Source organism: Nelumbo nucifera, chromosome 1 (genome assembly GCF_055504915.1).
Source record: "Nelumbo nucifera cultivar China Antique chromosome 1, China Antique-T2T, whole genome shotgun sequence".
Classification (NCBI taxonomy): domain Eukaryota; kingdom Viridiplantae; phylum Streptophyta; class Magnoliopsida; order Proteales; family Nelumbonaceae; genus Nelumbo; species Nelumbo nucifera.
The window spans coordinates 206,007,122-206,034,385 of NC_142649.1; the positions used below are offsets into that span (position 1 = coordinate 206,007,122).

The 27,264-nt window shown below is 38.8% G+C and overlaps 1 protein-coding gene across 1 annotated transcript in view; it reads right to left on the reverse strand.

Moving 5' to 3' along the window:
• Window positions 1-12,551, reverse strand: part of LOC104609908 (NAD-dependent malic enzyme, mitochondrial-like) — a 138,772-nt gene extending 126,221 nt beyond the window's left edge. Inside the window, exons 1-2 of the mRNA XM_088895930.1 lie at window positions 11,972-12,551; window positions 11,346-11,442 (exon numbers count right to left, since the gene is read on the reverse strand). Of these exons, the coding sequence (XP_088752056.1) occupies window positions 11,346-11,442; window positions 11,972-12,154 (280 nt within the window). The 5' untranslated portion in view covers window positions 12,155-12,551. The remainder of the gene's footprint in view (window positions 1-11,345; window positions 11,443-11,971) is intronic.
• Window positions 12,552-27,264: the final 14,713 nt, after the last annotated feature.

Sequence of the window (27,264 nt, forward strand, 5' to 3'; positions counted from 1 at the left end):
TGAACTATGCCTCATGCCTCTACGTAGTGGAATGCCTCGCACTACACCTCCGTGTTTTAAAACATTGGTGGTGAACCGGGTCTGAAAAATAATAAAACTAACTAAGATTTAAAGGCAGAAAAGAAGAAAGAAAAGTTCAGAACAGTAACAAGAAGAAGGAAGAAAATAGAGTTCTGGTGAGTAGAGAAAGAAAAATAAGGTACTCTTTTCCAATAGCTACTCTCTCCTTTATAAAGTTCCTATCCACTTCAATATGTTTTCTTTTGTCATGCTAGACTGGATTATGAGCTATAATGATAGCTACCTGATTATCACAATATAGCATCATTGGCTTATCATGAACAATGCCTAGCTCTCCAAGAAGTGATCTAAGCCACAATAATTCTAACACTCCATAGGCCATCAACCTGTATTCTGCTTCTGCTTAGGACCTTGCAACTACTAATTGCTTCTTACTTCTCTAGTGTGAATGTCAAAAACCAGCTATTCACTTCATGGTCGAGCAAATGGAGTCACCACCCATCAAGACAAATATGTATCAGGGAATGATAGGTCTACCAGATTTGCATTCTGTAAAATCAATTGAGCGAAAGTGACTCCATGCTCCTCGGCCTAGACAAGGCCAATCTGGGTATGTAGAGAGAGAGAAAGAGAGGGGAAAAGGTTAGGCACCCCTCTCTGGTCAATGTGAATGCTAGCTTCCCTTTCTTAATTTTAATCGATAGTAATCTACGAAACCAAGTTAAGCATCTGCACTCCCTTTCATCTGGAAGGCATACTGCTATTGGGAATATTTCTTTCTTCTATTCTGGACCAATCCCCTTTTGGACGCAGGAACTTGAACAAAAGGGTGAGAAGGTATATTGCCATCACTTTTCTATCAGGCTTCCCACATTCTTACTTATTTGAATGACCAGAAGAGTTGAGAGAAATGGAGAATTGCTGCCTTCCAATATAGGAGAGTCCGGATACTCGTAGACTTACAGAACAAAGTAAGAAACAAGCACAACACCAGATATTAGGTAAAAGAATTACTTTTTGAAATCAAAACTACAATCCTACTAGTGAGGTAAAAGATTTACCTCTATGTAGCCTTCATTTGAGGAAAAATTAATGATGTTGTTGTTGGAACCTAGAGAACTAGCAAACTCGAAATACACGATTTGAATAACTTGATGATATCAATCTCTTAGATTGATGCTATGGAAACTTTAGCTCAGTGGTGACAGAGGGGCAGGCCAAGGGCACTAGCAGCAGCACCGGAACGTATGGTCATAAAGTGTTGGCAGCAGTGGTAGCTGAGATAGGTGATGTGAATGGAAACTAGGGAGGAAATAGAAAATGCCTTCCTCTCCTTTTTTCCTCTGGTTTGAGAGCCCCTATCACGACCTCTTTTTTCTTCTCTCGTCTCCTTCACTATCTTTTTTTAGTTCAAAGGTTTCCCTCCCCTTTTTTCAAATTGAGAGCGACTTTTTTGGGAACAGTGCTTCCCATTTATAATGGGAAGGAAGGAGACTATGAGAACCTGAAAATTCTCATCCAAGAGAACTAGGTTTGAGAGAAGGGGTTAGGAACGACAGGGATTGATTTGAGGGCTTTAGGAGGGTTTAAAAGAGGTGGGGAAGATCTAGAGGATTCTTTGTAAACTCTAAAAATGAGAGGGCCCAAAGCAAAGAGGGGGTTAAAACTTTTGGGCAAAGGTTTGGGGGAAAGGTGTTATGCCAATTTGGGTTCAAATACAAAGAACTCGTTAACAGTTAGAGGGAAAAGGGGGTGCTTGGGTAATTTAGGCATAGGGTAATTTGGGATTAAAGGGGCAATATGGAAATTTGGGAAGTGAAGGATGTTTTGGTAATTTAGAAATTGAGAAGTAATTTGGTAATTTTAGGGAATGAGGGGTATTTTGGTAATTTTAGGGAATGAGAGGTCTTTTGGTGATTTGGGGAAGTGAAAGGTACTTCAGCAAATAGGGAGTGAAGATTATTTTCAGTAATTTGGGGAATGAGGAGTATTTTAGTAATTTGTAGGAATGAAAGGTAATTTGGTAATTTAGGGAATGAATTTGGGGAATTATGGGTATTTTTCTAATTTTGGGGAATGAGAGGTAATTTGGGGAATGAGGGGTATTTTAGTAATTTGGGGGTGAAGGATTAGGGAAAATGTTTTATTCAAAAAACTCTGAGAGAGATATGAATAAAACTTTTGCATTCTGTTTACTTTCCACCATATATTTCCTTTCAAACTTTGTGTTATTTTCTTTCCAGCATGTCTGCTTTCCTTTTGTTGCTGCTTCTTGCAAAAACTCCTTCAGCCATTCAACTATCTCCAAGCCTTCCACCAGAACTGTAGCTTTCTTCAGCTCCCTTATCATCAAGCTATGACACCCTTTGATTCTTATTTGTTCAAACATAAAGTCTTAGGCCTCCACATTTAGGGCTTTCCTCCACCTTGTTGCCTCCACAAAGCCCTGTAAGTTTCCCATTGGCAAAGGAATAGAAGAAAAAACCCTTTCCTCACACTTCACAAGACTCAATAAAGACACTCCCTTAAACATATTGAGAAGCAAATGACTCAAAGCAGAAAAAAGGCAAATGACCAAACCGGAAATGACATAACATGACTCTATCAATAGACTCTGACACAACTGACTCCAAGGCTACTCCATGAGGTGGTCCAAAATTCCTATCGGGTTTGTCCAACAAGTATATTCCATTCGCCTCATGGCCACTCCCAATCATCCTCTGAGATTTCAATTCTTAAAAACACAGTGGGTAGGAAAGAAGGTTATGCTATAGTTAATGGATTTAGTTAAGCTACTAATAGATAAAAGATTGGTCTTAAGTTTAGGGACATGAAGGACAAAGGATAAAACAAGGGTGTCAGAGATCTTAATATCCCCCTTGCCAAAGATGGGAGCAAGAGACCCATCAGCAAGAGATATTTTCTCTTTACCAGAAAAGAGATGATATGAACAAAAAAGGTTAGACAAGCTGGTCATATGGTTTGATGCACCAAAATCACTGATCCAAGGGATTTTATGATTACCTGAAATAGAAGCATGATTTGCAAAAGCACGAATATTTGAGTAAGCAAATGCGGATGATGATGATGTGTTGCCTGAAGAGTGAGATGTAGAGACGGTGGTTTCCAAGTGATTCAACAACCTTCCATATTTTTCAAACTCTGCCTTCATTGCCTTCATTGCTGATAATTCTTCACTTTCCTTATTCCCTCCTTCGGGCACTATGGCAACGTTAGCAATCTTAGGCTTTCCTGTCTGACCAACCTTCTTAAAACTATTGTTATTCTTAAACCTGTTTGGTAGAAGATCTAGATGAAGCTTCCAGCAAGTGTCTTTAGTATGCCTCGGTTTCTTGCAGTATTCACATATCAGCTCTTTCTTCTCAGTTGGACCCTTCGGCTTTATTCCAGCATGTGCAAAGTGTTCTGTAGGTGGACTCTGTAACTGAACCTGCCGCCTACTCTCTTCACTGCTTACCATGGCATATGCCTAGGCAGGAGTGACCTCATCCTTGGCCAGAATATTCTGCCTAATAATGTCAAACTTAGGGTTGAGTCCTGTAAGAAATTCAAACACCCTGTTTCTTTCCACCAATTTCCTAAAAGTCTCTGCATCCTTTGCACTCTCCCATACAACTGTCTCCATAACATTAATTTCCTACAATAGAGATTTCAGCATAGAATAGTAAATTGCCACACTTCTCTCCCCCTTGTCTCAGATTCTTCACATCACTTTTTGGCTTATAGGCTCTTGCCACATTCAACTTCAATGAATAGGTCTCTGTAACACTGTCCCAGATCTCCTTGGCTGAAGACATCCAAAGGTAATGGTAACTTATATGAGGCTGCATAGAGTTGACCAACCATCTGATTATTGTATAGTTCTCCTTCATCCATTTCTCAAATGCAAGGTCTATCTCTTCGGGTTTCACCTTACTACCTATGAGATACCCTAATTTACCTCTACTGCAGACACAAATCCGTATAGATTGTACCCAAACTAGGTAATTGGTTCCATCCAACTTAATTGTGGTCATACCATTCAAAACGGAATCTACCGAGCCAAGCCCGGATGCCAGCATCTTCTAGAACTCACTTCCGTATTGTTCCATTGATCAAACGAAAATCAAAAAACTAGATTTTTAGGCTTTATAAACTTACTTGAAGTCAAAACAGTACCCAAATACTTGGCAGCTAGGGTTTCACTGCACTCGGTTGTCGGGGAGAAAGAGAGAAGATGCAGTCGCACCTACCAGAGCTTCCCAACTTCTTTCAAGACTTAACTGTACCCTTCTAGAAGTCAAAACACACCTCCCAAGCACTGAGTACCACACCAAAAACTTTTCCTTTACCTATAACTTTGAAACTCTCTAATCGGCTAGGGTTTGGGGCAGAAAAAATACATCACTTCTTGGCAGTTTTCGGCCAGACTTCAACTCTCCAAACCCTCTACCAACTAGGCAAAAGATCCTCTGAACTATAGGGAACTTATCTCTCCATACACTTTCCCAATTGAAGGGTGTATGTGAGAAGAGAAAAAAAAAAAAGAAAAAAGAGAAGGGAGAAACCTGCTCTGATACCAAGAAGTAAATCAGTCCTCTAAAACTGATATAAACTTGGTTAAAATTAGAGAGAAAAGTAGAAGAAAGGTAGAAGACAGCAGTACAAAGGAAGAAGATGGAGAAAAGAAGAGGAAGAAGAAGAAGAGTTTGATAATCTCCTCTCTCCCCTCTCTAATCCGTTTGTTAATCTCCATTCACTAAGTTAATTACAAGTACGCCCTTAAGTGGGTGGCCAGCTAAGCAAGAACTTAAAGTAAGCTTACAAAAAGAAGTAACAGGCCCATTAGCAAACAAATAGATAACACATTACAAAGAATAAAAGGATAAATACTAGGGCCCATTCGGCCCAGTCTCTCTACATGTACATTTGAGTATATCCCTTTGCTACACCACAAGGTGACCTAGGATTAGGAAACATGTATTGTTCCTGTGTAATGCTTCCATCTTAGCCCTCATACCATCCCTCTCCAAGAGAGCAAAGAAAGGATCATTTAGTTAAATGGGAGCAGGTTAGTAAACCAAAAGAGAAAGGTGACCTAGGATTAGGAAACATTGCTCTTAGGAGCATTGCTTTACTAGGAAAATGGTTATGGAGATTTCCTTTTAAAAGAGATCGGCTGGGGCACAAGGTAATAAAAAGCATTCATGGTCTGGAGGGTAATGGCTGGGATGCTAAAATTGCTCCTCACTCAACCTCAACTTCTCCACAGGAAGCAATTCACGAGGGATACCCTTTTTTTCTTATCTCCACCCATTATGATGTGGGAAGAGGTGACAGAATCCACTTCTAGGAAGCCCTTTGAATATAGGGGAAACACCATTAAAAGATTAAGTTCCTAAAATTTTTGCCCTTTCAAACTTTAAGGGTGAAACTTTATCTAGAATGGGAAACACCATTAAGAGTATGGTTCCCGCCCCAAACACACCCAATTTCCATTCCTAACAATAATCCTTTTATGTGGAGGCATAATCAAGGAAAATGCACTTTTCAGGCCTTGGACTCAAACTTGTGTCATTGGAAACTAGGAACATGAAATCAAAAACACAAAGAGAAATAGAAAACAAGTCTACATCTAGAAAAAGAAGATTGAAAGGGGACTTGAGACCAAGAACTCGTGATGGCATACAATTACTCAAGCAGGTTGCAATGAGAACAAAATCCCCCCAATACTTAACTAGAACATGAGAGGCAAACAAAATGCTTCTAACAACCTCAATAATATGATGATTTTTCTGCTCAGAAGCCCTATTTTATTATGGTGTATAGGTACAAGAGATTTGATGAATGACCCTAAATTTTCAAGATAGATAAAGAAACCTTTCTCAAAATATTCCTTTACATTATCATATCAGAATAATAAATTCATGGACTTGTTGCATTAATTTGGGTGCTTCATCAGGTGAACACATCAAATTGAAAATATATATATATATATATCAACAAAAAAGAGAAAATACTTATAACCACCCATAGATAGAGAATGATATGGCCCCTATATATCAGAATACATAATGTCAAAAGAAAATTTAGATCTTTTATTATTTGAAGAATAAGAATTTCTATAATGCTTTGAAAGTTTGCATGACTCACAATGAAGACTTGACAAATTGATACTCTTAAACAACTGAAAATGGCAAAACATAACACGACTAAGATACTCTAACATTGTGGACTCCAAAGACATCCTTTGAGATGATACCATGATCTTTTTAAGCACGTCTAACAAGTAGATCCCATTCACTTCACGGATACTCCAATCACCATAAGACAGTGTAGCCCTTACCTCCAATTAGAATGATGTACCTTATGACATTTAATGTAAATGAATAAAGTACAAATTTGATTCATGTTATTGTGGTGTGTTTCTATGTAATACACTTAAACTGGACACATATGAGACTCGTGTTAGTTTAGAATGTTCACAGCCGTTAGATAGATCTGGGGAGATTTATCCTGCCAAGGCTGACACTAATGTGCCGCCAAGTTGGTTGGGGTGGCTTGTCTCAGCTGCCAGGGCGAGACCTGAGGTACATGCAGTGTGGGTTTTCTTGAAACCCTGAACCGGACCAGAATTCCAGTATTGCCCTGGACCTTGGAGATTGATGGGCAAAACTGGAATGTTACACCTAACCCCTAGACTCGATTATGATACTGTACTAGGTGTCGGATTGGGCTGTCTTTGATATGCCAATCAGTGAGATCCTTCGAGGGGGTCAAAACCTGGGTATGTTGGGACAGTCCAAGAATTCATCTGAGTGGGTGATCATAGTGCCAATCAGCGCCTTTGTCGGACAAAGGTAATGATCAAGGATGCACTCTCTCTGATGGAAACCAAAGCTGCCGGCAGCCGATTTCAACCGTTGAAATTTGTTTTTGCAAAATATATTTATATAGAGATATACATATATATATTATGGTTTCAAAATGTTTGCAAAAGGTTTTAATTCCCGGGATCCATGTGAGTAGAGAGTGCAGCACTATTCCTTGCAGCCGAGGGAGAGGTCATCTCTTGTCAGGCAGTGTTTGATCATTATGGGCTGAGAGGTTAAGTGTAAGACCATTGAGGGTAATACCTGATGGGCTAATCTTGCATCTGTCCACAGTCCTTGGGTTTTTATAAGGTGGCTTGACCCAAGGACCACTTAGTGTAAGTGTTGGGCCCATTAAGAGCCCATGGTGATGGGTTCAGGGGTTCACTGTCCCTTACATTGAATTCGGCCAGGCCTTGTAACAGAGGCTAGACTAAACCCATGTGGCTGATGTGTAGATCAATGTTTGGGTCCCACGCCATACAAGGATACCCAATTGGGAAGCAGTTTGGAGGCTGAATGAGCACATGGACTTAATGGGCCTAAAGCCCAATTCGAATTGGTTTAATTTGACTAATTAAAGAGGGGCGGTTCTGGGATTTAGATCAGCAGATAGGATAGGGAGTTATCCCTATCCACTCAGAGAGTCCAAATCCAAATAGAGATTTGGATCAGAAAACTCCTAATGAGATTAGGAGGGTTGATCTTGATCTACAGATAAGATAAGGGATTATCCTTATTTCTTAAAGAAAGTCGAGATCCAAATACAAGATTTGGATTAGGAAACTCCTAATAGGATTAGAAGGAGCTCTCTTTAAGGCTATAAAAGGAGGAGGAGGGCGAACCCCAGTTCACTCAATTCTGATTTGAGATACAAGAGAGAAGACAGCCCCAGTGAGACTGATGCCATCTTTTGCTCTTGCCTTCTCTTCCTATTGTCGCCATTGCCAGTTCGTTCTCCACCTGTAGGAGCGATCAAGAAGCGTTCTTGATATCAGTTTTTGGTGAATAACTGATCTGAAGTCATGCTCACTCACCCTCCATCGAATTCTTGCTGAAGAGTTTGGTTCTTGTTGAAGAACCAACTGCTGATTCTGCTCCACCCTACGCTGTGTCATCTTCAGTGGGAGCAGTCTTTGGCGTTTTCCTTGGGCGTGAACACCTTCGTTGGGAGTTACTATTACTCCGTATCAGGTATATCCCTCTCCTACCTTTTGGTTTCAGATCTGGTTCGGTTTAGGTTCAAGATTGATCCTTGAAAATGCAGATTTTCTAAAAAAAGGAATGTGATTCCCACATGGGAGAGAGATAAATTTTTTGAAATTTCGCCCTACCTACCTGCAGGGTTCGGCTATCCATATGATGAATCTCTCATCCCTTCACTTATAAGACTTCAAATCCAGAAACACACAATACATAGGGTAAAAGGCTACATAACAATTTAATGACTTGGCCAAACTACTAATAGAAAGGAGGTTTGTATTCAATTTAGGGACATGAGGGATAGAGAGAAAAGTAAGGGTCTTAGTGGCTCTAATATCTCTCTTTCCTGTTTCCTATAATGGGAGCAATAGAACCATTTACAAGTGATATTCTATCACAACCAGGGAGAATCTGATAGGTAGTAAAGAGGTTAAAAATGCTAGTTCTATGATAAAAAAAAAAAAAAAAAAAAAAAAACAGAATAAAAATCTAAAGGACTACTATGCAACCTGAGATGGTTGCATAGTTAGCAAAAGCACTAAAACCTGAGTGGGAAAAGGCAGTAGATGCAAGATTTCCTATGGGTGCTGAATTAGATGCAACTATAGTCTCTATGTGATTGAGAAGTCTACCATACTTCTCAAACTCTACCTTGATTGCCACCAACTGCTCCATAGTAGACTTATCTTCTGTAGACCCCTTATCATCCTCTAGAATTGTAGCCACATTTGCATTTCCACTCTTCTTATTGTTCTTAAATCAAAAAGGCTTGAATTGAGGGTATAATTTCTAGCATGTTTCCCTAGTGCACTTAGGTTCTTATAAAAATAACAAATCACTTCTTTCCTGTCCTCACTCCCTCTTAACCTTACTTCAACATGAGCATAATGACCTGTAGTTGCATTTTGAAGATGTACCTTCCTTTTGCTCTCCTCATTACCATAAAGTATGCCTGAGACAAGGTAACTTCATCATTAACAAATATATTCTGTCAAATAATATCATATTCTAGGTTAAACCCAATTAAGAACTCAAAAGACTTTGTCTCTAAAAGCTTCTTGTATGTCTCTGCATCTTTGTTACTCGCCCAAACAACTATCTCCAGTAAATTAATATCCTACCTTTGAGATTTCAGCATAGAGTAGTGTCGACACAAATTTCGTGTATTTGATTAACACAAAATATTGAGACAAATTACAAAAATGAATTTGTAATAAAAAAAATACAAACAAGGGAATTAGCTCTCTTTGATTTCTACTCGATGATGTGAGCAACCTCTGATTAACGGTCAAATTCGGTGAAGACGAGGGCCGTTGGCATGTTTCTCATACTTCTTGAAGTGTTGATGTAGATTCCTTGATTTTGGTGCTCTGGGAGATTTGATACAGATTTCTTCACTCTGGGCTTCGCGCTTGATCGGCTATGAATGATGCTTCTCTAAGAAGGGCCCTTTAGTGGTGGCTTGATCTTCTTGGGAGAGCTTGAATCCAAGTGTGTTGTTGAGAATGAAGAAGCTTTTCTCTTCTTTCTTCTCTCTTGATCTTACAGTTGTAGGAGATTGCAGGAGCTTGTGGTTGCTTGCAATCCTCAAGTGTTGGTGTGTGAGAGATTCTTGCAATGTGATTGTTGAAAGAAAAAGGGAGCCCTTTCTTCCTAGGCAAGGCTATTTATAGCCAAGGATTAAGGCTGCCACCTCAGCCCACTTAGCTAACCAATCCCATGAGAGCGGGGTGTTGGGTTAGGGTTAACTCCCATGCATGCACCATTATGTAGGAGTTAGTGGTCTTGCCAATGGGACCACCCAATTAAAATAGGACATGGATCATACTGGACTTAGTACACTTGGATCCTTGGGCCACTAAGTCATACTTATGTAGACTAGGGCATTGGGCCCATGGAGGCCCATATTAATTTAGAGGCTATCATGTAAATTAAGCCCATTTATTTGGCTTTGAATATTCACATGTCTACAAGTAGTATGGACCCAGTGATTTCTCTCCTGATTGAAGATTTATGACCTCATTCTTCAACTTACAGCTCTAACCACATTCATTTTCCAAGAGTATGCTTCCACTACACTATCCCACACTTCTTTAGCATAATCCATCCATAAGTAGAGTTTACTAATGTGTGGTAGCATAAAATTCATAAGCCATCCAATCACAGTGTAATTCTCTTGCATCCACTTCTCATAGGTAGGATTGGTCTTTTTAGGTTTCTTGGTACAGCTTGTCAAATACCCCAACTTCCCTCTACTATAGACATTGATGCGTACAAAATGAGGTCATTCAAGATAATTTGTACCATCTTGTCAAATACCCCAAACTCTGTAACTGCTTCAGGTCAGCTCCTGATGCTCCGCCGATCCAACCCTTCAATAAGGATGTAACTGTAAACAGAAATAGGGTATAACAAACCCAAAACAAATGACCTTCAGTCAACAAAGTATAGAAAACTAGAGTTTTACCAACCCTGCAACTTGGGAGAAAAGGGAAAACTTGCAGCCACTCCTACCAGGTTCTCCATAACTCTTTCCAATGCAAGTCAATCTCAAAGAGGCTTTAAACAGGACTTCTTAAACTAGCTTGAAATAACCCCTTGACACTTAATCAAGGTCTTCACTCTCTAGCTAGCCTAGGTTTTGGGCAGGAAAACTTCACAGGACTTCTTAAGCTTCCAAAGTCTAGTCTACAATCTCCAGAACCTCGTTCCAACTAAGTGGCAACTAACAGGTGTGATCAGCAATCTTTCCATACGCTGCTGATAAAAGGTGTATGGAATCAAGGAGAGAAAAGAGAAGAAAGGACCTGCTCTAATACCTAGTAGTGAAAAAGGTCTGAAAAATAATAAGATTAACTAAGATTTGGTGGCAGAAAATAAGAGAGAAAAGTTCAGATTAGTAGTATTCTTGGTTGCATACCCAATCGTTAACTATTTCTAAAAGCTAATTCTAGCTTCTAAAAACTTCAAAAACATCAATTAATTAACTTTTCACAATTCCCCTTGGTAATTTTCATGAACTAGAAAGAAATGAAGGTTATGAACTTAGAAAATCTGGTTACACATACATTGTGGATGTTATTATGCTTGGAAGTACTTACTTCCTTTCCTAAGCCATGTAAAAGTGGAAGTGTTATTTATTTTATTTTATTTTTTTTATCAATAAGTAGAAGTGTTATTAATAGAACTATATCAATGTAGCAGTAATAACCCATATGTCAACCAAGAATGCAATGATTTGAAACTTACTGAAACGCTCAATTTGCTGTTGAGAAGTCATAACACCGGGAGGGAGAAGACCACGAAGATCAAGGCGGTCTCGTTCTGTCATGGAGAATGCTGTTCCCTGTTTTTTTTTCGGATAAGAAGGTCAGAATTCATTTCTATAATTTAATAAGGAAAAGAAAAAAGAAACATTACTGAATACTGATCAAACAACTAGTGCACCAAGGTCACCCATAAGATGATATGATAAGTGAACACATAATGGTAACAGATTTCCCGAAGGCATTGGGTTACCCAATTGGCAAATTCGCAATTCACCAGGAAATTCAGGACAGAACCACCAAATGTAAAAATTCTAAAACGAAACTCAAGTTCTGAACCACATAAAAGCATCTAATCAACTACATGTAATCTCTTCAGTTTGGTCCATTATGTTCATATTCATCTCTTATTTTTTCATTTTCCCAAAGTTGAAGATCAAACATAGCTCGTCAAAAACAATCCGCACTTAGAATGTGAAAACAAAACCAATCAACAATTACAAAAGTACAATCTTCTAAACAAAAGCTATCTTCATAACCAGGACTTCAGTTCGACAAAGCAATGGACACATTAAAATTCAAACAACCAAAGAACAACTAGAGACTTACCTTATTGAACCAGGGATCATGGAGTATATCAAGGCTGCGTTTTTGGACGATAGTGGGACGAGAACCTTCAGTAGTCGTGAACGATCTCCTCTCCATCATCATCATCGTCATTGTTGTCATTTTCTGCTTGAATCGTTTGATCAGGGACGAAGAGAGCCTGAGCTGAGAAGAGAAATTAGACATTTTTTCAAGCTACCAAAGGCTCTACGATTGCGTTACAGAGAGAAGAAGAGGAGATGGAGAGAGGACTGAGCAACTGAGCCTAACTCTTTACTTTTTTCTCGAATCCCACCTTCGCGACTTCGCGTCGGAGAAGGCCTAATAACTGGGAGATACAAGTCGATTTTTTTTATTTTGTTAATTTATTTTTTTTCTGAAGATATCTACGGACCCAGATCTTAAGGGTTAGAACTTTAGAAGTTAGAAGCCGTTAAAATCATACTCTCGCGAGTAGAATTAGAGATCTATTCTCGCCAATGCTTTTTCAAGTGTTCATGTTGTCAACCTCTTAACTCTTACTCGCCACGAGAGTTTTAACTTTCAACCTGGTCTGACTGGTGTCACTGGTCTGGTATGTGTCGGAGCTTGGCAATCCTCGATGCGGGGAATCTTTTAAGTTGGGCTTATTCAATAATGGGCCCAAAGTTTCTTTACATAGGATTGTAGAATCCCAACCAGGCAACCATTAAAGTTTACAAAGGGACGTTTTTTTTTAGAGGGGAAAGATAAAAAAAAACATATTATTTTATTAGATTTATGTGCGGAAGAGGGAAAGTTTATTTTCATGATTAAAGGGGCTTTCTTTTTCTGGATTTTGAGAGGGGGAAGTTGGTCAATGGGGTTTTGATTCCCACATATTAAGAATTTCATGTTCTTTTTTAGATTTATGTGGGAATCAGGGAAAGTTTATTTTCTTAGGTATCACTTACCTTAGGTGGGTAAATAACTTTTCCACTTTGGGGGAATGGGACAAAAATGACCCTTGTAATAATGGATTTTTATGGCTAAAATAGTTATTGTCCTGTTTGCATGGAAAATAAAAGAACGTGGGTAAATGCACTTACTTGGGTAAGTCTTTCCTTACCCAAATAAGTGCATTTACTTGGATAAGTAACTACCAAAAAGCAAACAAGGCCTAAGTGATATCTATCTCCTAGGTGGGTAAATAATGTTTCCATATGAGGGAAAGTTGTCAACACTTGAACGGGGTTATAATGCCCCTTTTAATAATTGATTTTTATTGCTAAAATGATCGTCATTGCTTTATTTACATGAAAAATAAAAGAATATGGGTAAATGCACTTACCTGGGTAAGTCTTTCTGTGCATTTACCCAAGTAAGTAATTTACCGGAAAGCGAATGGGGCCTTAGTGGTAACTGATAGGTAGCAACTAGTAATTTTCTAGGCTAGACTTTCCTTGAATGGTCTGAGCATGGCGTTTAAAGACTGATATAGTCATAGAGTCCCTGCCTAGCCACCAAGCTTGACATAAAAGCCCAACTCGACCATAAGGTTGGGCCACCATATCTAAAAGTCATGCATCAAGCTTTCTTACATTGATAAAACCTTATATCTATTTATATATATCTATATCTATACTATTTATAAAAGTGTGAATATGTTTTTGCTTCTGGAATTTTCATTGGACAACAAATGCCCCCTCTTTAAAGTTTGAATTGAAAAATAAGCAAAGGCAAAATTGTTATTTTACATTTTTGTTCAATAATTGTAAAACGAGACATAGCAAAAATGTCATTTTACATTTTTCATTTAATGCTACTATTAAAAGTATGAATAATGGTGTGGAACTTTTATTTGACTAAATCATCCCAATTTTTGAATTTGATCTTTGTCTAATTTTATAGACGGTAATGTAATTTGAAAAATCACTTTTCTACTCATTCAAATCCATCTCATTAAGTCTCATGTTTAAAGTATTAACTCCCATTTACATTCATTGAATCCTTTTCTAAACTAGAATGCCCTTACTTTTTTGAATTTAGTCCCTCTCTAATTGCAAGGGCAAAAAGTATAATTTGACCTACTGCATTTCGCCTCACATGTAATAATACAAACTTTTGTAAATAACATTTTGCACACCTATGTAATATTTTATACTAATCATATTAAAGAAAAAAGTGTGATAAATAATAATTGCTTTGTTGATGCTAGGACTAAACTATAAAATCTAAAACCAACACAAAAATTAAATTGTTTTCCTGTGGTGGGTCAACAGTTCAACCTTTTGGGTTATATGTGTCAACCATTTATTTTATAATTAAATAATAAAAATTAAAACAAAAGATAAAAATACAAAGTATATGGAAAAATATATTTTTTTTTGTAAAAACATTTGGAAACATCTCTAATATTTTATTGTTTTTAAGATTCTATTGATGATATAAATAAAATACATAATTCAAAATTAACCCAAAAATGAATTTTTTTTCCAATTTGGTGGTAGATCAATTCAACATTTTAAGTTGAATGTGTTAACTCGTGAAGTTATAATTAAATAATAAAATTTTAAAAAAAATAAAGACAAAAATATACAAATAATATATAAATTCTGTAGAAAACATTTGGGCATATCTCTATGTTAATGAATTATTATAAGTGTGACAAATAAGAACAATAAAGACATGTAAAAAATTGTAACAAATTTTGAAAACATATTATGTATTATCATCATCATCACAAAATTTATCACGTACAAAACACATACAGACATACTAATATAATAGATAGAGCACTACAAGGTTCAAAATATTGATACAGAGCAATACACCGGTAAGGTGTATTGGCCTGTATTGGTATTATTTTTTATGTTTTTTTATTTTTTTCGAAATTGGTTCAGAGGGGTTGGTTTAAATCCAATCTACCCCCTGAACCACTCGCCGATCCGAAACACCCTATGTAGGAGTGTATTGAAAAGACTCTGATATGGAACAATACGGGCTAATACGTGACGAAATTTTAATCCTTGAAGCACTATATATAAAACCTCTGCCTTAGAATGGGCCTTTCCCTGTTCGAACATGAACAGTTGTCCTACAGCTGAAGTTTCAGAAGGCTCATTCGGGCCTTGATACAAAACTCTGGTCTAAGCCCAGATTTAACTCTAAACTAAGCTTGTCAGGCCGGGCAGGAAGAGCCGTATCTCTTGCCACCATTTGTAATGAGAGCATCTCATCTTACAACCAGGGTTGACCATTTCTGCCTGGGCCCTATACTGCCCACTCGGGCCTTCCTGGAAATTTCCTGGGCCAGGCAGATTTTTTTTCTTCTAGACCCGGACCTGCACATAAGTTGCTTCATTTTCATTTTTCACCGTCATCACATAAGAAAAGAAAGAAAAAACGAAAGAAAATCAACCTACAAGGCCTACCACACTCCTGACCAGAAGTTTTCAAATCAACCACAACATAACTATAGTTGTAGTTGGGCCATTAAAAGGGAAGCTATTACTCCAGGGAAGTTTCCACGTGGCAGTATAATATGGGCCCCACATATACCTCTTACAGCCATTATCAATGAAAGAAGGTTCAGCCCAATAGCCTATCATTGGTACTAGATGACGACTTCGAATATTCTCTGGTTCTATTGGACAAAATTACATCGCCGAGCCATTTACCTCTGACCATGTCCCTGGGCCGTGCCGCCCTCCCCTGCGATAATTTGGCGGTTGGTTCGGCATGGCCCCGGCCCATGCTTGTGCTGTGTCATGTTATGGATCGGGTTGGTCCGTGGGTTAAAGCTTGAGTCAGGCCGGGTTATATATCGGGCCAAAGCTATTTATTTAAAAAATTGATAAAAAATTAAAATTCTGATGTATATAATTCCTTATATATACAATAACTAAATAAATTAGTATAATAAAATTAAAAAAATATATATTTATTTTATTAATAAATTATATACTATATATCATTATATAATTATAATTTATATATATATAGATAATATATATGAGTCATGTTGGGCCATGCCGGCCCAGCCCATGGACCTAAAACCCTAAGTCTAGCACGGCCTGCACGATCATGCCGGGCCGTGTTGGGTCATGCTAGGCCACAGACAGCATGGCGGATTTACACCTCTAAATGGATTCATAGACAATAGTCGATGTGGGTACATGTGGTAGACAAACCCATAGTCTATGTGGCAAACGTGATGGTGCATGTGACAAAGCAAAAAGGTTGTATAACAATCGGAGTCTGGACTATCTATCCATTCTCCAAATGGCTTTAGTTTTTCTCTGGATGCTGATGATAACCTCTGTTTATGTTGTTATACCTTTTTTAGGGTATGGAGAATATAGTACATCACAGGTCTTTCTACTCTTGTGAGTTATGACAAACTCTATTGTTCAACTAGTGAGTGGGTAAATACTTTGCTCAGATTGTCGTGTACTCATGTTAACTATGTTAAGATCCGTTCGACCTAAATATCTTAAGGCTTGGTTTGAAGGAGTACAAGTATAAATATGTATAATATAAATATATACAAAATAATATAAAATATAAGGTTTTGTACTATATATATTTGTATTTGTATTTCATCCAAGTTGAGCCTAATTTGTTAGGTAAAGTCTCTAAATAGGTTTTTTACTCTCTAACACACCCCTCACACAAAAATCCATCAAACTTGAAGAGTGAATTTAAGTGCCGAAAAGAATAGGCTCACACATACCTTGCATTGAAATTTAATTAATTATAATAGGGGCAAAGAGGATCGAATACTAGACTACTTCATCAAATAGATTCTGATATCATCTCAAAGAATCATTCAACTTAAAACATTAAGATGTTAGGTGGTCCCTAAATAGATATTAAGCTGATCAATGACTGATTCATTTTTTTAGTTATTTTCATTATTAATTCTCATTTATCACACTTGTTTTTGTTTAGTCTAAAGAATACATATAAGTAGAGACAATCTCAATTTCATACCGAATTTTTCTATAAATTTCTTGTATTTTTCTATAATTTTGTCTATTTTTATATTTTTATTATTTAATTTAGGATATCACCAATTGACCTGTTCACCCAAACGGTTATTAATCCACCAACCAAAGAAACAATTCCATTTAACATTGGGACAAATTGAGTTTTTTTTTTCCTGTTAGGGATTGCATTATTTAAGATTTTTCATCTGCATCATACACATGCCCTGTCTCTTTTAAATTTTACTAAAAGCTCTGTTTTGCACTCTACATATTTATATTTGTACTCTTTTCAAATTGAGCCTTATGCTGCAATTGAAAATGATACAAATGAAGTGTAAATCCCAGTTCAGGGTAAATTTGCACTTTGGTTCACTATTGCCTTTTGGCAGTATTGTATTTATGCATTGACAAATGATAGAAAACACATTTTCCAATGCATATTTACATGGGCAATGAGATGTAAAAATACGTCAGTAAAAAAGAAGTAAATTTGCATTCAAGTGGGCTTTTGATAAAAAAAAAAGGCATGCTTTATTGGAATTCGTGCTTGCATCCATTACAGTTAAAAGCCTGTTTGATAAGAAGGTAAATTTGTTAGTGTAAAACTAACCCACCCAACTTTGCAATTTATATGGACCTTTTTACACTCTACGTAGCCTTAATTTGGAAAGAGTACAAACGCACATATATACAATGCAAATACATACAAAATACAAGGTTTTGCACTCTACATATTTGTATTTTTATTCTCTCCAAACTGAGTCTTAAGCCCCATTAGTGAAGAATGCAAATACAAATATGTTTAGTGTAAACATAAATGGCACATATGAACCATGCATATTTATATTTAGTATTTATACTAAATATATTTGTATTTTCACTCTGCCCAAATGAGATCTTAGGTTTACTTTATGTAATGTCAGTTACAAAATCATCTATAAATGGATAGTAACAAGAATGCAACCTATTCTTCAAAAAGTGATACTTCCAATCGGGTTTTCTCAAAAACAGACAAATCACGAACAACATTCTTCTGACCAAAGAAATTCCCCACCACATGAAGACTCAAAAGAAAGGAAGGGGATATATAGCCTTAAAAAGTTAGATACATCCAAAGATTTTGATCAGATGGGATGGAAATTCCTCATAGAAGTGCTTCGAATCATGAGCTTTCCAACCAAATCGTTTAACCTCATTTGTCAATGCATCTTCAGTGCTAAGTTGGGGGTGAATCATAAGAGTTATTGGGAAACCAAATCTCCACGTAACCAAATCCCCACGTTTCCTAGATGTATTTGGATAGTAGTTTCCCAGATTTCTTGGGGAACTTGCAATTAGTAGAACTTGTAATTAGCAATTTCCTACTGAAACTGAATCTCCTAAATTCAGGCGTAGGAAATTGTATATATATAGGGTGTACCTTGTATAATGAAGATCAACAAATTACACAGAGTTTTTTTATGGTATCAGAGCAAAAAGAAACGGGAGCGAGAGGTATGTGTTCTACGATCTGTAGATCAGCAGCGGTAACAAAGTTGCTAAGAGCAACACCGCATTCGCCGGCTGAGTCTGTCTACACTCCAGTTTCCAAGAAGTGGCACTATAGCTCATCCCCTCCATTCGAACCCAACCCAGAAGAGCGGCGGCAAAGCTACTGTTCCTCTTCTCTCCTTGTTCGAGCAGAACTAGCGGCGGCAAAGACTGGACTCTTTTCCGTCTGAACCAGAGCAGCGGCAACAAAACTTCTGAGCGGAAAAGAGCGGCGGCAAAGCTACTGATTCATCGTCCAATCCCTCTTAGCGGCAACAAAACTTCTGAGCAAAAAAGAGCAACGGCAAAGCTAATGTTCCTCTTCTCTCCCTGTTCGAGCGGAACTAGCGGCGGCGAAGACTAGACTCTATTTCGTCTGAACCAGAGCAGCGACAGCGAAACTTCTGAGCGGAAAAGAGCGGCGGCAAAGCTATTGATTCATCGTCCAATCCCTCTTCCAATGAGCAGCAACATTCTTCCTCTTCCAATCCCTCGAAGCCGACTGATTCATCGTCCCCATCTCTGAGACAGTGACCAGAGTTTGGCTTCGCATTCTACGAAATCCAAAGAGAGTTTCATCATCTTCTACACGGATTGTTCTCTCTCCTCTGTTTTCGGGAGGACTTCTTCAACCCTGCCTTCCAAACCGTTGGTTTCCACAGTGCGACGAAGTATGATCGAGATTGACAGATCCTATGCTAAAGCATGAAGCGGAGTGTTTGATTTGGTTTTAATGAACTGAAAACTAGTTCGGGTCGGTTGATGGTTCCTGTTGTGTATTCTGTCAGTCGATCGATATATCCTCCAGAATCTGATCCTGTTGCGTAGGCCCTTGGGTTTTCTTGGATTCTTCTACAAGGTACCGTGGCCGCACTTCTTTCGCAAACCTCATCCGGAGTTCGACGAACCCCAAAAGTTGGGAGGATTTGCGCGACTGTCGTAATCTCTGATTACCACCTGTAGAGCACACCAAACACACTACCTGAAGGTGACCGTTGCTCGTCGACCAACGAACCAGAAGGCGTATCAATAGACTTTCCACCATGTTCGACGGACGAGGACGAGGAAACAACGCAAGAGCAAACACTGCCCAAGCAACGGGAAGTGAGACTGGAGGACGGAAGGTTGGAATCACAAATGATCATGACCGTAGCGGATTTCTGGGGCTGAGTGGTGACCAATGGACAACACTTCTCAATATTCTAAATTCACATAAATCTGAAAGACTTTTCAATAAGAAAAATTCTACTGATTGGATAATTGATTCCGGGGCGTCGCACCATATGACTGGAGAAATCAATTTATTGATTGAAGTTCGGAATATTACACCGTGTTCGGTGAAACTTCCCAATGGGAAGCAAACTACTGCAGTAAACGAAGGGATTGTGCACTTGGGTGGAAATATTTATTTACATCATGTGCTTTTTGTACCAAGAATGAACTGCACCCTTATTTCTGTAGCTAAATTATTGCAAGAGATAAATTGTACTGTCACTTTTACTGACAAGCTGTGCGTGATACAGGACCAAACCGCAAGGACTCTGATTGGAGCGGGTGAGCAATGTGATGGGGTCTATCATTTTAGAGGAGCAGCACCGGTTCGGGCAAATAGAACAAGTAGAATGAGTGAATGGGAGTTGTGGCATCGTAGATTGGGACATCCGTCTGAACAGATATTATCTTCACTTACTAAAGTAGGTAAATTAAACAGTAGACCTGAAAGAGATAAGCCATGTGATGTTTGTTACAGAGTAAAACAAACTAGGAAAGTTTTTCCTAAAAGTAAACATAAAGCCGATGATTGTTTCTCTCTAATTCATTGTGATACATGGGGTACTTATAAAGTACCGGCCTCTTATGGTGTCATTTACTTTCTAACCATTGTTGATGATTATTCTCGTGTTGTGTGAGTTTACCTGCTACTTGAAAAAAGTGAAGTAGCACATATTGTTGAGAATTTTTGTGCCATGGCAGAACGCCAATTTGGCAAGCAAGTCAGAGCTGTTCGAAGTGATAATGGAACAGAGTTTAAAGGCCTGAAGTCATACTTCAAGACTTATGGCATTCTGCATCAGACCTCCTGTGTTGGAACACATAGGCATATTTTGAATGTTGTCAGAATATTGAGGTTTCAAGCAGGTTTACCTATTCAGTTTTGGGGGGAGTGTGCCTTAACCACTGGATACTTGATAAACAGGACACCTTCTTCTGTACTTGGCGGGAAGACTCCGTATGAGGTATTGTTCGGGATGCCACCACAATACAAGAACATGAGAGTATTTGGTTGTCTCTGCTATGCTCATTGAAGTCCTCGAGACAAAGATAAGTTTAGAGAAAGGAGTAGGAAGTGTGTTTTTGTGGGTTATCCCTACGAAAAGAAAGGTTAGCGCATATATGATGTTGAAAGAGGTGAATATTTTGTCTCCCGTGATGTAGTCTTCCATGAAAATATATTTCCATATGTCACTGGTTCAGAAGCCAATCTGGGAAACAAACCTGGCCCAGCCATTGCACCAGTTGATGCCGCAGTTGATGATGATGTTGTACACAGCCACAGAGGGAATAAAGACAAGGGGAGTGATGCAGCCGACATCTATGATAGGGGGAGCCTTGAGATTAATGATGATGGAAGAGAGGAGGAGCACGGAGAAGAAGAGAGTGAGCAGGAAGTGGGAATTAATGGCAATGAGGACAAAATTAATGTGGATCCAGCACCACAAGTGGCACTAGAAGAGCAACTTGGTAGGGGACATCGGCATCGCACGCCGTCTGTTTTGTTGAAACCCTACGTGACCTACACTACTCGATGTTTGAAAAGACCCTATTCACACTCAAGCCAACTCTAAATCAGAGTCCTCAGGTACGACTCCCTATCTCATAGCGAATTATGTGACATGTACTAACTTCTCTGCTAGACATCAAGCTTTCTTAGCTGCAGTCACTGCAGGAGCCAAGCCCACCAGCATTTCTGAGGCAATGAAAAGTGAGAAATGGAGGGAAGCTATGAGGAAGGAAATCCAAGCTTTGGAGGATAATGGTACTTGGACATTGGAAACTCTACCTCCCGGGAAAAAGGCAATAGGGAGTAAATGGGTTTATAAGATCAAATATAATTCAGATGGGACGATTGAACGACATAAGGCTCGGCTAGTTATTCTCAGGAATAGACAGGTTGAGGGGTTAGATTATAATGAGAATTTCGCTCCTGTGGCCAAAATGATGACATTCGCACTTTCTTAGTCGTGGCAGCCGCTAGGAAGTGGGAGTTGGATCAGATGGATGTACATAATGCCTTCTTACATGGGGATTTGAATGAGTAAGTATACATGCAGTTGCCGCCAGGATTTGCATCTAAGGATCGAACAAAGGTGTGCAAACTGAAGAAATCTCTCTATGGACTACGTCAAGCTCCTAGGTGTTGGTTCTCGAAGTTAACAACGGCCTTGATACAGTTTGGGTTTGTCCAGTCGTATCCTGACTACTCTCTATTCACCTATTGCAAACACAATATTCGTTTGCACGTGCTGATATATGTTGATGACCTGATTGTTGGGGGAAATGATACTGTTGCCATTGTAAAATTCAAAAAGTATCTCCATCGATGCTTCCATATGAAAGACTTGGGTACACTCAAATATTTCCTAGGGATTGAAATAACTCGTGACCCTGAGGGAATCTTTTTGTCTCAACGGAAGTATGCCCTAGACATCATCTCGGAATGTGGATTCTTGGGAGCCAAACCAACATCCATACCCATTGAACAAAATCATCATCTTGCACTGGCAAAGGGCGTTATTATGGAAAATCCGAATCAGTATCGACGATTAGTGGGACGGTTGATCTACTTGATCATTACACGTTCTGAGTTGTGTTATTGTGTTCATATCCTAGCTCAGTTCATGCAAAGCCCACGATAAGAACATTGGGAGGCAGCTCTGCGCATAGTGCGTTATATGAAAGGATATCCAGGACAAGGTATATTGTTCCGTTCTGATAGCGATCTGTGTCTATATGCTTATTGCGACTCTGATTGGGCAAGCTGCCCACTGACGCGACGGTCGTTGACTGGCTACTTTGTTCTACTGGGCAATCGTCGGTTTCTTGGAAAACAAAAAAACAACATACCATGTCGCGCTCCTCTGCAGAAGCCGAATATCGTTCGATGGCTGCGACAAGCTGTGAGTTGAAGTGGATGAATAAACTTCTTCTGTCTTTTGGGGTGGCGCATGATGAACCAGCACGGTTGTATTGTGACAATCAAGCAGCTTTGCACATAGCCGCGAATCCAATGTTCCACAAGCGGACAAAGCATATTGAGGTCGACTATCATTTTGTTCGCGATGAGATACGGCGTGGGAACATTGTCACTTGCCATGTTCGAACCACAGAGCAGTTGGCTGATATCTTGACGAAGGCTCTGGGAAAAGAGAAATTTGCATATTTTCTTGGCAAATTGGGTATTCGGAATCTGCATGCGCCAATTTGAGGGGGAGTATTGGGAAACCAAATATCCACGTAACCAAATCCCCACGTTTCCTAGATGTATTTGGATAATAGTTTCCTAGATTTCTTGAGGAACTTGCAATTAGTAAAACTTGTAATTAGCAATTTCCTACTGAAATTGAATCTCTTAAATTCAAGCAGAGGAAATTGTATATATATAGGATGTAACTTGTATAATGAAGATCAACAAATTACACAGAGTTTTTTCAAGAGTTTTTCCAATTGAAGAGAGAGGAGACCATCTTTCGCCATATCCCTTCATAATAGGAATGGAGGTATTCTCTAAAATGCTCCTAAAAGCTTCTTCTTCACAGCTCATTAAGGGAATCTCCCTGGCAAGAGATAGCACTCCTATCACTCATCTATTATTTACTGCATTTTATTCTGCCAAGTAGCAACTGGTCAGATCAGGGAGCTAAATAAAATCCCCCATCAATTAGAAGCCATCTCAGGTCTAAGGTCGAATCCATCCAAATCTACAATAATTTTCAGTTCCAATGTGCCCAGAACCCACAGAAAAATTTTCTCACATTTGCTAGAGTGAAATAGCCTTTACTCGGCTCCAAATATCTAGGAGTAAGACTGAACTGAAGTGACAATGATGCTTGCTCTCATAAAGAACTGCATGAGAAAATCTCCTCTCGGCTCAAGGCATGGAGCTCGATCTTTCTCTCTCAAAAGCAGGGAGAACCACACGGATCAAATCGGTCTTGCAATCAATACCAGTATATCAAATGACAACTGCCATACTTTCTAACAAAGTACACTCTACACTAGACAAAACAGTGAGAGATTTCTGGTGGAACTCAGTATAAAAGCAAAACCAAACACACCCTCCCGTGGAAAAGGGTTTATCTACCCAAAAATCGTGGTGGTTTAGGCTTCAGATCAAGTGCTCTCATGAACAAAGCGCCATCTGATCGATTTCATCGGTTTGAATTTATTTGTGAACAGTCCTAGATCTACTTTGTGTACACAGAAACCTTTCATCATCTTTTCTTCCACTGTTATTTCTCTAAGGCCATACTGGACTGGTACCAAAATCCCTGTACATCACATTCTAAGGTGGAGGCATTACAACTGTTTGGGAGAGGTTGTATTCTGTTCTATCTTATATGGGAATCAAGAAACTATTCATACTGAAATCTCTCGAGGCATCAATCTTCCCACTAATGAAGCCTTGTTATATATTGATGGTTCTTATGATCCTTTGACAGGAAACTCAGAATGCTCTTTCAAGTTTCATCCTCCAACGAGCGCAAGGGGACCAAATTATCTGCAAAGGAATCCCTTGTGGGTCCATCAATCCCCATGATGCTGAACTAAGACCCTTAATGACCGGGCTCCAAGCAGCTTCTCGCCAAGCAATAGACAGGGTATTAGTACATGGACCGAACGTCTTCATCAGGCTCAAATTAGAAAGCTTCTGTCTTCATTCTCCAAAGCTTTTTTTCTGGTTACATGTAAACAGATCTCAAAACCAACCTGCTCATATTTTGGCTTACTTTGCATGTAAAACTGAGCTAGCAGTATGTTATAATTCTGTCAAGGACTCTCATGTACATATTCTTGGCACCAAGTAATAAAGCTGATTTTTTTGTCAAAAATAAAAAAAAAAAACTTGCATATTACGGGCCGTTTGATGCATCTTTTTGAGAAGATCTTCTGATAGTTCTGACATGCAAAAGACGCATTGAGTTTTTGAATGAAGATTTGAGCAGTCCAAAGCATGTTTGGCAGATATGTGTCTTTCTGCGTAAGATTAAAACGCAAAAGACACGAGAAGCTTCATTTGAAGCTTTCGGAAATCAGCCCAAAATGGGTTTCTCGCATCTTTTTGTCGTTCCGTCTTTTGGCGGCTAGATCTTCTGTGCACCAAACAGAAATAGACTGAAAATCGGTCTTCACGGCTTATAAAGAAAAATATACCAAGCGGGCCCTACATTTCTAAATAAGGCCTTAGAACTTTTTCTCAACTTTATGTTTTTTTTTCAACTCTTTCTTATTTTTTTCATCAAACCTAACACAGCATTAATTATCAAGGAGCACGGTGCACTTTGGGTTAGATTGAAATGAAAGTTTGTTAAATTTTGAATGTATAAAATCAAAACCAAAATCAAAACCAGAATCCAATTTAATTGAGTTCAAATGAAGGTTTTTAAAAACGAACCGGTCAAGGGACCGGTTTTCGGTTAAGCGGTTCAATCATTCGGGTCGAATGGTTCAACCCATGACATTATAAATAAATTAAAAATAAAAAATATATTTATAAATAATAAAAATACCATAAAATTAAATAAAAACAGAAAAAATACAGAATTAATGATTTTGGGGAATTGATGACTTTGTTGATGATTCTTAACAAGGGCAGAGGAGTAATGTCGTTTTCCTTTTCATTTTACCTAGGGTGAATTTCTAGAATGAGGAGATTGACAAGTTCAAACTTTTTGGGGAATTGATAACTTCTGATGATTCTTAACAAGACCAGAGGAGCATTGCCGTTTTTCTTTTCATTTTACCTAGGGTGAATTTCTAGAATGAGGAGATTGACAAGTTCAAACTTTTTGGGGAATTGATAACTTCAGTTGATGATTCTTAACAAGGCCAAGGAGCAATGCTATTTTCCTTTTCATTTTATACCTAGGGTGAATTTCTAGAATGAGGAGATTGACAAGCTCAAACTTTTTGGGGGAATTGATGACTTCAATTGATGATTCTTAACAAGGCTAGAGGAGCAATGTCATTTTCCTTTTCTTTTTACCTAGGATGAATTTCTAGAATGAGGAGATGAGATCCTGATATGATTCTCATAAAACATTTTATGTATATATCTCAAGTTGAAGAGAAATAGGCTTCATTTTCTATTATCTTTATCTATCAATTATAAGAAAGATAGGCTTCAGGTCCTTCACCGGTTCACTACCCCTAATGGTGGTGTGACAGTGGGCTTAGGATTGGTTGTAGGTGATTGCTGCTGCAAGTGCTGCTGCAAGTGCTGCTGCAAGCCTGCAACTGTTACTGCTGCTAGAAAGTAGAAACCCCCGCAAAATTGTCATTGTAAAATCACCGATCACCGGACCTGTTACTGCCGCATCTGTTACTGTTGGACGGTCGGACCTGCTATAAAATCAATGCTGCCGCCGTAGATGTTCACCGTCGTCGCTAGTCGCCGTGAATCGCCATTGGTCGTTGTGTATCGCCGTCGGACGCCGTAGGTGTGGCTGCTGCAGGTGGCCGGTTGGGTGTGAGGGCCGAGAGGAGGGAAGGGTTAGAACGAAAACGGGGTCGTTCTAACCCTAAGCATGTAAGATTTGGGGTCGGGAATATGGTAGTCATTTTTATTTTGTTTTTTTTATTTTATTAAATCATAAAAAATCAAAAATTATAACCCACGAACCGTTGTTCGGGTCAAATGGTTTAGCAGTTCAACCGCCCGGTTCAAACGATTTTTTAACTCTGACCAGTTACTGGTTTTTCCGGTCCGGTTTTAAAAACCATGGTTCGCAACCCATTTTAGGGGTGGGGGAGAGGAGCCTGGGCTGGGCTAAGCAGTTGCCCCTTCCATCACGAAATGTCAGATAGAGTCTCGGTGATATGGTGAAAAGATATTGGCCCAAATCCCAAAAATTTTGGCCGATTACGAGTTTACGACTAATATATGACAAACAAGTGATCATCAATCAGAGGACCCTTCTTCCGATGGAGTACTCTCCGTGCTCTAACTGACCTTCAACTCGTAGAAATTCTATCAATTTTGCCCTAACCCTAATAAAGCATGTATTTCACTTGACCCTGACCCAATCCAATATTCAAACTTCCAACTAACTGGCGTTTCTCATTGGGCCCTATAAATGGGTCGATTCATGTCGGGTCATTTGTCATGACCCCATGCTTTAATTTATCACCTTTGAATTTGATACACCCGTGCCATACATCCAGCCTGACGTAGTGTATTAAAGTTATTAAAATATCAGACTTAGCAGTCAACACCATACCAATGTTCTCGATTGACCCAGATGGTCAAACCAGTGAACCGGGTTCTAGATGGTTGTGAATGTTATATAATTAATGGTCAAACCACCCACTTGTGACTACGGTCATGGAACGACAAGCTAGGCTCTTAAAAAAGCCATCCAAAATTCAATCTGTCTTCCTTCGGTTCTTACTCCATCTCTCTTAGCTTGTTCAATATTCCTCCGTTTTTCCTCATTCATTGGTTCCATCCTTGACTTCACTCTCAGCAGCCAATGATGGATTGATTGATCAAAGTTCATGACGTAGATGTTCTCGGATAGTAATTAACGACCAAAAACG